General features: G+C 34.9%; 1 protein-coding gene across 1 annotated transcript in view; it reads right to left on the bottom strand.

The window, feature by feature from the left end:
* The window catches only part of ADAMTS19 (ADAM metallopeptidase with thrombospondin type 1 motif 19), a 271,163-nt gene that overhangs the window by 77,997 nt on the left and 179,066 nt on the right, over positions 1-14,100 (bottom strand). Inside the window, 3 exon segments of the mRNA XM_017874729.1 lie at positions 697-777; positions 7,558-7,678; positions 12,021-12,148. Of these exon segments, the coding sequence (XP_017730218.1) occupies positions 697-777; positions 7,558-7,678; positions 12,021-12,148 (330 nt within the window).

The raw sequence follows: 14,100 nt of genomic DNA, 5'->3' as shown, positions 1-14,100 counted from the left end.
ACAAGATTTAGATTGAAAGTTTTTTTTTTTTTAACATATGAGCATGTATATTTTGACAACTTAGTATTTTTTCATATATTTAAAAATCATGAAATGACCTAATTAAATGATTAAAATAACTGATACAGTACTTTTCATAATAGTTAAAAATTTAAAAATATTTTCTTCATAGGTGAGTTTTCCTAAAATGAGGCAAGGGAGAGAACCCTTTTCCATTAAAAAAATCAAGTCCTTTAGTATGTAGAACATTACTTCAAAAATGCCACAATATTTCCTGATGAAATGATCATTATATATATATACACATAAATTCATTTAGAAATGCAACTAATATGTATATGTGTGTGTGAATGTATGTGTATATGTGAAATAAATATAGTTATGAAATATATATGAATATAAATCATACCCAAATCATTCAATGAGGTTTTTGTTTTGTTTTGTTTTGTTTTATCCTGGACTAACATGTGGATGCAATTTTACCCCTCAAAACATACAGACAACCAGGTTGCTTTTGCTCCTGGGAAGTCCTTGGGAGAGAAGGAAAAATATTCCTACTTAATATGACAAAAGATAGTTCCTGGGAAGTTCAAACATAAAACTAGAAACAGATTGACTTCCTCCTCATCATAGAACTCTCGGGGCAGGGAGTTGGGCTCGTACTTGGATCTTCTCTGTGTCTGTAACACAGGTTACCTAAATAGCTATGTGCCGGCTTTTCCTCCACAACTTTGATTCTTCTTGCTCCAGCAGGTATCACCAGCACTTCTACATAACCTGTAAGGGTCAATAAAACATGAAATAAATCTTGAGTTCCTTCAAAATCTCTTTTCTTGATTGACTTGCCTTTTGTTTTCCTTTTGGTTTTGGTTATTGCTATGATATTTCAGTACTTACGTAAAGAAAAATTTTTATATATAAAAGCTGCCATGATTTCCAGTGAAGTTTCTTAGAAAGATGTTGAGCCTACAGCACTATGGAGGACAAACAGGCACTTTTATTTTATGTAAAACAACAAAAAAAGCTCATTGATACCTTATGAATTGAGAGGAGAGAAAAAACCCAGTGGAACAGCCTGGTTAGAAACACAGTGGATCGTGAAATAGAACAGAAAACCTCAGATTTTGTTGTGGGAACTTCTTTAGGTTAGAAAGTGTGGGGAAAAAGAATATATAGCTGAAGAAAATATAGCAGGCCTGGACTAAATCCCTGGAGTACTGAAGTATAGGACAAGAGAGATCAAGCATTTTCTGGAGGATATTAACAAAGGCAACAGAAAGTGTTAGGTCACACCAAGCAGTCTAGGGTCATCTCTGAAGATGTCAGACAGCTAGACCCAAGGCAAAATTAGGTGCTTCTCAGGACACATTTTTCAGCAGATGTTAGGGATATAATGCTTGAAGAGAAATAAACTGATAAGGTAAAGTGAGATAAGAGAAAACGTGTAGAAAAATACAGACTCAAGTTTCACTTAGTGCAGAATAGTGAGAACAGATGCCTACTTTTGCTTAAATAGTTATTTTCCAATTATATTAAAATATTGTTCTTAGTAGTTCTGTGCAGATCCATGTATCTTATAAAAGTCTACCTTCTAAGCTTTAAAAAAGGCACAAGAGCTAATTCCAGAGTTGTCTCCTATTTATTAATTATTCATCTTCCTGAGATGTATATTTAGATACTTGGCATATACCAAAAGATAGCATATACCCCACCTGGTGGCAGTGGCTGGAATTAGTGCCATGTGCTTTTAGAATCGAAATTTCCATTCAAGAACGCAGTTTGTTTAGCTATTGAATTGCACATTTCAGCAACACTAAGCCATTCTCAGTAACATTAAACATAAAAGCACTGTCATTTTTTCACATGAACAAAATACGCAGCAATTAAAATGGAAACAGATGCATAATGGCTATTTGCACATAGAAGTCAGGTATGTGACTTCTGCCTTCAGTGAACTTATAATTGAACTGGAAAGACAGGCATAACTACCTTATATAAATGAGTTGAATACAATGGCAAATATCATGTTAAAAAGGTAATATGCAAAATGATATGGTTAATTCTCTGCTGAAGATTATAAACCAGAGTTGTTTAAGCTACTACCTTCAAGGCTTCATTGCTATTTTTATTCACAGAGGTAGGATTTTTTTTTCCCTGTTAAACATTACTCATACTTGGGAAACACTGTCATCAGACAGAATCACTATGATTCAGAAGAGAGAACAACTTATAAAGGAAAGCTTCACAAAAAAGTAAATAGATGAACTGCCTTTGGAGAATGGGTAGGCTTCAGATACATACAGAAAAAGGATGAGTTCACTGTGTATAAGGAAGAGTAAGGGATATGTGGTGTGGTTACTGGTACTTGAATGAAATAATTCTGATGGAATGAGAAGATGTAAGACAGTGGCTTTATTAAATAGAGTTTAAATGCATGCCCAGGAGAATGAATTTATCGATTTGAAACTATCGAACATACTATAGCAAGGATCTCGGTAATTGGATCCTGGCTTCAAGAGGCTTTGTCTAACAGTGATATCCAAGATGAACAGGGATATAGTTGTGGGCGACAGTGTCAGGGCACTAATGGTAAAATCCAGGAGTAGTGGAGGCTAAGGGAGAAAATCCAGAAGATACTCTGTAGAAAAAAATTTCTGAACTTAGTAACCAAAAGAAAGTGGGCATAATAAATATTGAACACAATGCTTTATTATTAGCTATGTGAGAATGGGGCATCATTTACAGGAACATGGAAATCAAGAGAGAAATCATCTAGTTTTGGTAATAACTGAATAAATTTGGTTTTGCAATTTGTATCTAACAAAATGGTACAACACACTAGTGAAAACATCCAGTAAGAACTCTGTAACATCTGGAATCTAGAGAAAGGCCATGCTATTGACGTAGCTTTGCGAGATATCCTTGCAGAATCACCAAGTTAAGGCATGGAAATAAGTGGAGAAAATCAAGAACAGAAATCAAGCACTCAACTTTGGTGACAGTCATAGTTTTAACAAAGAGATAAAATAAATCGGGAAAAAAGATAGAGGAATGGGACCAGGCGCAGTGGTTCATGCCTGTAATCCCAGCACTTTGGGAGGCCGAGGCAGACAGATCACAAGGTCAGGAGATCCTGGCTAACACGGTGAAACCCCGTCTCTACTAAAAATACAAATAATTAGCTGGGTGTGGTGGCACACGCCTGTAATCCCAGCAACTCAGGAGGCTGAGGCAGAAGAACCACTTGAACCTGGGAGGCAGAAGTTGCAGTGAGCTGAGATTGTGCCACTGTACTCCAGCCTGGGTGACAGAGTGAGACTCTGTCTCAAAAAAAAAAAAAAAAAAAAGAAGAAAGAAGAAGAAAGAAGAAGAAGAAGAAGAAGGAGGAGGAGGAGGAGGAGGGGAAGGAGGACATCTGGTCTGTTTTGGGAAGTGGGACCCTATGGATGAGAATATCTCAAGAAGAATTGCTGGTGAACTGTCAAAAGCTGTATGTCAAACATGAGGCAGCAAAGAGAAAGGTGACCAAAGAGAGTCTTCTGAGTGTTCCAGTCAGGAGATAACTGTTAATCTCCAAGCAAATGAATTCAGCAAAGTGTTGGGAGCAGATGTTGAACTTCAGAATATTAAAAAAGAGGAGTAGATATAACAAAGTAGAGCTAGTATGTGCAAATTCTTGTTTGAGTTTAATGGTACTCTCTGAGGTATGTTATACATTAGAGCTATAGTTATATCTAAGTTTATAGCTATATTTACAGCGATTCTCTTTTATTGAGTTGGGATGACTTAAAGGAAAGGTTAGACTGATTTTCAAGAAGAGAGGTAGAAAGATATTAATCAAACACATATGAAGAGAGAAAGCCAATGACTGGGAGTTAAATACTTTCAGTAAATAAGCCATTTGGCACAATTAACAGTGTACTGACTCAGAAGCTTAGAAGTTGGATCATGAAGCCAGTGAAGTCAATATTGTAAATTTGATCCTCCTGTGCACTTTGCACACAGTAACATCCTATTTTATAACCAGAGATCCCATTTTTAATCAGCTCTTAAAATGTTGATATCATTCTTCATCTTCACAGTAACAGTGAAGTAACAAATGCCATATTTTGAAAAACTGTATGTGCTAATCATTATTATAGTTACTTTACATAAATTATTTTAACCATAATTATAGTCTCCAAGGTGGATATTACACTTCTAATTTAATATGATGAGAAAATAAAGATAGAGGAAAAAATACACTTTCCAATACTGCATTGTCAGTAATTAGTTGACCCAAGCTTTGAACTCAGGTCTGTCTGTTTCTCCTGTTCACTTCCTGCTATAATTCACTGCAACTATTTCCTAAAATACAAAATAATAATTAACACTAGGACTCTCCCATTGCTGTGGCAAACAACTACACACACAAAAGCTCTTACAGCATGTCCTCCTTATACTTCATTTTCTTATACAAAGAATAAAACATTTTATGCCCATTTTCTTCTTAGTATATACTGATAACTATGCAGTTCAACAACTGGCCAATATATAATTTGCCTTTCATTCCTCTAAAAATGTATCACTTGGCTAGGCAAATTACAATGGAAGACATGATAAAGTACTAAGAAAAAAAACAAAAACAAAAACAAAACAAACGCTTCTTGAATTTATTTTCCAGCTCCAACAAAAATGATTTAGCCAACTCTAAGTAGAGCACAGGGACTGAAAACACCCATGTGTGTCTGCACGTGTGTTACTCATATAATATATTCAACATGCGTGGCCAAACTGGACAAAGAGGGCTGCATGGCCTTTAAAAAATTCTAGGAAGTACATAGCTATAGGGATAAAACCGTCTCAAGAGAAATAAATACAACATTCCTGAAGTCACAAGTAGATGGTGCCTGTGATAGAATTATTAACTCATGCAGAATTTTTAAAATAGAACGTTATACAAATTTAGCATTTCATTATTAAACTAGCAAATATTAATGGATCACATACTATGCTGATAATTACAAATATGGTGTTAAACAAGAATAGCATTTTTTTTTTCTCATCAAGCTTAAGGCCTAATGGCATAGGAAAGACAAGTGAACATAAAATTATAAATGTGACTAGAGCTAAACGATATGGATACAAACATGGTAAACATCACTAAAATAGTCACTAGTCATAAGAGGTATCACTTCTGGGATCACTTCATTAAATAAATGATATTTGAACTGAGAACTACGTGATATCTAGGCATTCATCCATCAAAGCCAAGAGAAAGCTGATCAATACACAATTGGAAATTCCAGATGTGGGTGTGTGTGGCGGAGGCTGGTGGGTGGCAGTGGGGGCATGGTCAGTGTAAGCACCCGTAAGGACTCAGAGAAGGAAGAGGACCTTGGTGTGACAGGAGACTGGAGAGACAGACAGGGACAACACATGTAGACCTTAAGGTCTAAGCTAAGAATTCTGGTTTCTTCCCTGTGAGCAATGTGAAATTAACATAGAGTTGTAAGGAAGAAAGTGGCCTTACTAACCTTTAATATTTGTGTGATCTTAGGCACTGCTGATATTTTCCAAATAAACATGGTAGGTAAGTTTTAATATAACTTACCTACAGTTAACAAAAGTAGAAATTAAAGTGGAATAAAAAGGGGATTTGAAATAGAAATCTGGGAAAATATATATTCACATAACTACAGTCAGAATAAAAAGAGTCACTGATTTTTAATGGTATTTCTGTTTTCTATGCTTAGTGGAAATATAAAGTGTTACAATTAAATAAAGGCATCAGTGCTAAATGTGCATCTGTATTCTGTGAACTGTTTCCAGGCATACTAAATAAATATGAAAGAATATTCTTTAAAACTCTAATATCTTTAAATTTCTTTAGTCTTTCAATTTTTTTTGAATTTCTGCACTATAAAAAAAAAAAAAACTTCTGCCATCACAATCAGGCGGAAAAAGCTTATTATAATTACATTTCCTAGTTGAAAGTCTGAGAGCCTGTTTCAGCTAAGTATTTGTTTATTTTTTCTAAATGAGTGCTGGCAGATTTTGATGTTTGGGACCTATCACCTTTTTCACCACTTTGAAGACTGAGAGTTTGATCTGCAATTTACCATAGGCCTTACTCATTTCCAGGCTTTAAGATGTTCAGGCTCACTTATCTTTTATTCTGTTTAGGCCTAGCAAACAATTTACATTCATACTTTAGAAGACTGTGACTAATTTTCTTTTCTGAAGGACTGTTTTATCTAGAATGAACTGTTTTCTCGATTACTCAAACATAAATGGCCTGTTCTTTGTATTAAAATTAATTCATGTATTAGGCTCAGAATTCTTGTTCTTTTCAAAAAGAAATTTAAACTAGGAAAATGTTGGTATATGTAATATAAGCATATCAATGATGAAAGCAGCATATCTAGAGTGGGCACAGTGGCTCATGTCTATAATCTCAGCACTTTGGGATGCCTAGGTAGGAGGACTGCTTGAGCCCAGGAGTTGAGACAAATCTATGGAACATAGTGAGACCCATCTTTACAAAAAACAAAATTTAAAAAAAAATTAGCTGGGCCTGGTGGTGCATGCCTCTAGTCCCAGCTACTTGGGAGACTGAGTTAGGAGGATTGCTTGAGCATGGGATGTTAAGGCTACAGTGAGCCATGCACCACTGCACTCCAACCTGAGCAACAGAGTGACATGCTGTCTCAAAAAGTACAGTATAATTTTAAAAAGAGAAGAGTATATTTGACATAAGCATATCAATCATGAAAATAGATACCAATATTAAGGGTACAAGACACATGCCCAGGTAACAGACTAATGTAAACACAGAAAATGTTTGCTTCTTTCCAGTAAGCTTAAGATCCTGAGTATAAAGCATTTTCTGTACATAAACCACATTTTGGGATCATTATATTTCAGTAAAAACAGTATCATATTTTGTTGTAAATTACCTTAAATGCATACTATGTAGATCATTCATAATTTCAATCTCACATTCCCTGAGTATTAGTAATTATAGATGAGAAAACAAGAGAGGATGAACTCTGCTGTTAAATCTATTTGGAACATTATCTCACATCTTCTGACTCCTCTTGGTTGTATGCTACACTGTCATGGACCCTCTGTTTCCAAAAATGTACTCCCTGATAATGTAGCAAAACATTAAGAAAAAAATAAAGATGGAAAGCTGAAAATCTGAACATTACTATTCTCAATGGTTGCTTTAGGCTGTTACAAATCATTATTTTCCAGTAGACATCATTCTTTGCATTGGAGAATAAGGTCTGTAGAAACCTGATAACATTAGCCAATGCAAATTAGATTATTCCCTTGCTCTTCTAACTTATTAAATGTACAACAGATGACTTCATATTTTCATTATTGGGAAATGGGCTTGTTAGGATTTTTGGCTCATATCACATGTATTGTATGTCATCACAAAAATCATTTAATACCCATTGAAAGTCTTCAATAGAATTAGAACTATAATCTCTTAAGTTAAATTCAATGTAATTTGTGTCCCCAAAGATTGCAGGGATTAATATTTATGAAAAAATAAAGAAAAATTACCTGCTCCTCTGGTGTGATTAAAATCCCCTTTAATGATCTTGCATGATTTTCCATTGCCATTGCATACACCACAATGATCTTCCCTTGCAAGAGACCCTAATAAACCATCACAGCCAACTTTCTGTAACAAGAGAATGACAGCACATCATAAATAGAGGTATTCTTTTTTGTTTTACTACTAATTTGGGACAAACATAGTCTCTATAAACCAGATATATTTAATTGTAAAACTTATAAAATGTCATATTATAAAATGTCATATTCTCTGGTGCAAGCTAATACAACAAGCCAATGTCAAATAACATAATCTGTAAAATTACCAAGATGAGAGCTAACCTACCTACATACCTTCCTCTCTCTTTCTGTGTTTCTTCCTTTCTATCTATCTTTCTGTCTTTCTTTTTCTTTCAGATGGGGTCTGGTTCTGTCACCTAGGCTGGAGGGCAGAGGCTCCATCTCGGCTCACTGCAACCTCTGCCTCCCAGGCTGAAGCCAGCATCCCACCTCAGCCTCCTGAGTAGCTGGGACTACAGGCATGTGTCACCATGCTGGATTAATTTTTTTGTGTGTTTGTAGAGACAAGGTTTCAACATGTTGCTCACGCTGGTCTTGAACTCCTGAGCTCAAGTAATCTGCCTGCCTTGGCCTCCCAAAGTATTAGGATGATAGGTGTGAGCCACTCTGACCAGCATAGAGTATCTTTTATAGTAAGTATTAAATTACACCATAAAGTAATTTGGAAAAAATATTATTGAGAAAAATGTACGTAAGTCCCAAAGGAAATCACATTTTTATTAAATGCATCATGATTAGTTTAATTCCTTCTACTCAACAAAGAACAGATATACTTCACTATATGGATGGCTTAACTTTTAAAGTGATTGTAAAGTAAGTGCTAAATGGTAAATATTAACTTTCTGGAAAACTGAGCATAGCTGTTTATTTTTACTACAGTTCATAAATCAACTGCAGTTTATTTTATCCCTATCTCCTTTGGCAGCTAGCACATGAATGTGAGTAAGAACGCCTCACAACCCATGGTTGCTTTAAGAAAATATGAACAGTTGGGGAATTAATTTTTATAAGCTCCCAGAAGAATTTTGTTAATATGAATCTTCTAAGGCCCAATCAATTGCCTCTTTTCTTGTAAATAATGTTTGCTCCCCATTGATGAGGCAAAGTTGTACATACTCAAAGGGCAGAATTTAGTATGTCTGTACTGTCAGAAATAAATGGTAGTATTACACAATTCCTCCTAATCAAGAAGGATTTGGAACAGAGACCGATGATACATCCATTTATAATAGGTTCCAATTATTTTAGAGGAAATTTTAAAATATTAAATGCAACAGAAAGAAAAACAGAATCTTTGTGATTGGTGCTGCTGGTGTTGGGGTGGAGGAAGCTAGCAGATTATTAAATGCAGCTGCAGGATGGATATGCTGGGAGCAAAAGTCACATTAAAACTGCACAATACAGCATTCCTTCCTTTTGTCAAGGGGGTCCTATCAGTGTCAAGAGGTACAAAGTGTTAGCACAGAACTCTGATCAGTAAGTCAAAGCTTATTCAGGGAGAAATAAAGAGAATGTCTAGATGAAAGAAGTAGCCATCACAGGAAATGCTCAGAACACAACCAAGTATGTGAAGAGAACATTAAGCAGGAGCCTGATCTGGGAGTCCTGGGTTGAGAAGAAAAGTCTCTCCATGTTCAAATGAGGAAAAAGTTGAGGAGAGCTAGAGTGTTTTTGAAATGATAAAAGTATCTTTATTGCTCTATCTGTGGTACCCAGATTGCCTCTTGGCAAATGGTGAGAAAACAGTAAATAATAGTTCCACTACGAAATAAGTTGGTACTTAGCAGTTTTTTAGTTTTTCCCAATCCTTTAACTAAGATATTACAAGGTCTGTAAATCTAAAGTAAAAGTAAGGAATAGACATATATACTACAGGTCAATAATCATATATTTTAAAAATAAAAGATAAATATTTTGTATCTTATAATTGGTAGTTTTAAGTATCCACACATATCAAAATATGCTTACATAAATCCAAAAGTTGAAGATGAACTACTTTGAAGAGGCAGTGCCACGTCACTGATAGCAAGTACCTGAGGTACCACTGGTGTGCGGGAGATACGCAAATAACATGATCATATACAGGCTCCAGCCTTCTTTATCGTTTTCAGTAAGAGAAACGTCACAGAACCAAAATGGGTCACCAGAGAAGGTTGTCTGCTTTCGATTGCCTTTCATTTACTAAGTCTGTAATGCTGTATTCAGCTTTGGTGCTGTATATTCAGTGATAAAACACTCTAGTCAAACCCCCAATTGCTAAGGGTTGTCAGAAAAACTAGAGAGGCATGTTTTCAATTTTATTGAAAGACTAAATGAAGCATTTTAATTAAAAAGCCAGAATCTTGAAGTGTTTTAATGCCATTATAAGTCACAATCCATTTCAAATAATTCTAATTTAATTATAATCATCAGGTCCACATAGTATTTGTGCAAAATCTTTGTTGTTTTGCTGTAATTTTAATTTTGCCCAGGGACTTTTAAAAGATTTGGCTTATACAATACTGTTAAGTAAAAGCATAGCAATTTAGGCTATTATATTTGACATACACAATTTAAAAAATAAATTCATTTAAGACATACAATAATCTAACAGATTTACATATAATGATGAGATGAAGGTTTCACTAGTAGAGCATATAGTTCTGAAAACAAAATACATATAGGTAAAATATCTATATTTTTTAATGAAAAACTACGTTCGGAAGAGCNAATACTGTTAAGTAAAAAGCATAGCAATTTAGGCTATTATATTTGACATACACAATTTAAAAAATAAATTCATTTAAGACATACAATAATCTAACAGATTTACATATAATGATGAGATGAAGGTTTCACTAGTAGAGCATATAGTTCTGAAAACAAAATACATATAGGTAAAATATCTATATTTTTTAATGAAAACTACATTTTGGTAATTGCCATATTCTGTTAATAAAAGAAATTAATATATAGTCAAAAGACTGCTTCTTATGCCAATGGTTTTACATGATTCTATGCTTTAAAACTTATAGCCTACTGGCAAAATACAGAATCTCAGAGCTGGGAAAGCATTTAAGTTTTGTGTTGTTCCCAGCTTCTTACCCAGAAGTGCATACGCTTCTATTGGACCATGGATTGATCCATTCGTTGCTTGAAATTGTTTTCAATTTTTGGCATTTGTGTGCATGTATATGTGTTTGTGTGTGTTCAGTTGTACATTTTTCTGAGGAAAAAAATTTCATTAAATTCTCAAAGGAGGGTATATAGCACAAAGTCAATGACCAATGGTCTACCAACTTTATTTTACAGATTAATTAATGCATGCAAATATATTTTAAGTGATTTGCCCAGTAACAGTTTCCTAAAGGCTGTCACAGACTCAGTGCCACTCCATTCAGCAACCTCTTTCATTGCTAAAGGATTTATTTTTCTCCTGCTTCTGGAAAGTTTGTCAGAAACTATCTAGACTAAGGAAACCAGCTTTCCCCAAGGTTGTAGCCACTTCCTGGGGCAGCTTGTATCCAAACAATAGTAGATGCTGAGAGTAAATGGCCTGATTTTCTCACCCAAAATGGTAACAACCCTCAAGCCCCATGGCAGTTTAAGTGCTTCCCACGGGGTCAGCTAAGGTCTTGTGACTGCACCAGAGCCTGATTTCATGCTGTTCCCAAACCTGCCTCTTCCTTAACTCCACATAGATGATGATCATGAAAACACTTGGCATTAAACTTTGCGCATATTGATCTTCCAGGGAATGTCAACTTGAGACAGTGGGAGAACCATGACTAGCAACTGCTCACTTCTACACTTTGATCTCTCCACTGTGCTCTTCATAATCACTTTAACAGGAATTCTATTTTTTCTAAACATAGATGAAAAACACACACATGCATGTGAATGGAAATTTTTTAAAAGAAAGAGAAAAGCAAATAAAATGTTTATTATAAGAAAGTTGAATATGCATTTAAAAATCATCTGATTCAAGTATATTAAGGATACTTGAATATGAGTTATAAGGTCAATTTTATTGATTTTTGCCTCATGGCTCAGTCTTAGACACAAGGCAAGGAGAACTAGAGTGCTTGAATTTTTGGTCTGAAATATTTTGATATAAAATGTCCAAAGTGCTCCAAGTTTAAACCTGTAATATGTATATTACACAATCAAAATCTCAGATTCTTTCAGTTAGTAATAGATTTTACGGAGTACCAAGTCAAACCCATCATTACACACATGAAAAAATGAGGTTTCAAAGTATATCAGACTTGCTCAAGGTCACAGTCAAGGCAGGACTATAGCAGTATCTTTTGAATCTTAGTCCAAAGCTTTCAACCATACTGTGAAGTTGCTCAATGGTCCCACAATTTTCCTTCAACATATAAATTCTTCTTTTTGGAATGTCTTACCTGGCATCTGCCATTTGCACAGATATCTAATCCCTGATACCCACAAGAAGTTCCATCCATCACTTTTTCTGATAGAAGAATAGGCTGTTCTTTTCCAACGGGAGAGCAAAACAAGGCACATGGTTTTTCTACATACAGAATGGATAAAAGAAATGAGAAAAGTTACTGCATACATATTTTATCTTAAGCTTCATTTTTCAGAATGGTTATTGAGTAAAAAATATAATTCAATGCTAATTAAGTAATATAATATTAGAGTAGATAACATTAGAAGATTTCTATGTGTAATATATTAGGTGCCTGGAGACGTTCAATGAATATTAATCTTCTAAGAAATCTGGCTTCAAATTACCTTAAAACATATCATTTGTTATTTTATGGCTCAATATATCTAGCACACACAATCCAGACCTCCTCCCTGAATAATAATTGGCACACCCCAATTTTATGATCATATTTTTTTGAAATGATATCCTCTTCAACTTTAGTAGGCACCAGGATGGTACCTATCTTTAAGTCCTGGTTAAGATTTACTTCATGCTTGAATTATTTCTTGATGTCTTACTTCTAAATTTCAGTGCGCTAATTTTTATTTCTACATAGTTGACATTTTCTAATTGAAAAAATGTCTACAGGGAGAAACAAGAGCCTCTCAGATGAGAATTCTCATGAAATTTTCTATTACTGGGATTGTAGTAACAATTGCATTTGTAAAAAACATTTCTGTTACTAGGATTGTTACTACAATGCAACAGAAATATTGTTCTGAAATGCAATACCATCCCATGAGAGCATCCGTAGTTATGTGCAACTAGTGATGTGCTTGGGAGAACTCTGTCCCCTTCACCACTTATGCAGAAACCATGTCGTTGTATACAATATGTAGGTTGAGAACCATGACCCCAGGTAAATAATTCCCAAACAGCTGTCTTCGTTGTGCCTCATTCAGCAATGAGATAGGATGTTTGGGGTTAAAACCCTTGCCTTTTAGGCTCAGAAAGTGTCACGATATTTTTAAAGTGTTGTGTCCATTTCTAAGCCTCCTACAGAAGAGCTGTAGTATTTGGTAACACCAGTAATACTACTATCCAAATCTGAAACCTCAGAGCAATTTCCATGCTACTTACTACTCTATTGGCTTGACACCAGTCAGGTCCTTTACTGTTTATTAAGCTTATATAAATAGAATGGAAAAAAGTTTACAGTCTCTGACACTGATCTTCCCTTATGTCTTCAGTAAAGTTCCACGTATGCTGATGGGATTCTATAAATACCAAATAACAGCCAGAGGCAAGGAACAGGGTATCACTTTGCAAAGAGAAGACAGACAGTTAAATGAGCCTTCAGAAGTGAACATTTCAAACAGTTTTCACATGTGGCTTCTGAATACTGCTCTCAACAATTTTGGGGAGTTGGAACATGGCCTTTAATGTGCATGGTTTTGAAATTTTCCTTTAAGATGCCATTATAAGCTGCAATAAAGCATTTCAGTGTGCTCTCACACCTCAAAGTAGGTTATGTTTATTCAATGACTGCTTACTATGTCATATCTTTGAACTTAAAAACAGCTGCTATAATTGTAACACTTTAAAAATGGTATATATAATGCTCTTTCTGTAGTTTTCATTGAAGAGAAGAGCAAACCAGATATATGAATAAATAATATTGAAAGGAGTTAGTCTCCTAGAAAATTCCATTCATATTTCAAGCAAAATTCAGATAAAATCTTTGTATTTCTCCTTTTATAACGTATTACAAATACACTCTGCTGACTTCAGCTGTACAGATGACATAAACATTTGATACCACTCTTCATTTTTGGAGTATGCCCTCAAGGCTGTGACATTGTAGTGATCCATGTAACATGCCATACTTGGCAGGCAGGCTCTGTCTTGATTTAAGAGACCAACTGTTTCCAAGATATGCATTAGACATGGATTTCAGCCAAATTTTGGCACACACAAAGTATGTGAAATACCTAAATGTTGAAGCCACGCATGTCTTTTCTCTAAAAATAAATGTTCACTGCTGCATTGCTACCCCACATTTAATTCTCCTAGGCAGGGATTCATGTATTATA

The sequence above is a fragment of the Rhinopithecus bieti genome, unplaced genomic scaffold, assembly GCF_001698545.2.
Source record: "Rhinopithecus bieti isolate Rb0 unplaced genomic scaffold, ASM169854v2 scaffold_8035, whole genome shotgun sequence".
Lineage (NCBI taxonomy): Eukaryota > Metazoa > Chordata > Mammalia > Primates > Cercopithecidae > Rhinopithecus > Rhinopithecus bieti.
Note: the sequence above shows the minus strand (reverse complement) of the source record. Positions and strands in the feature narration are given on the sequence as shown.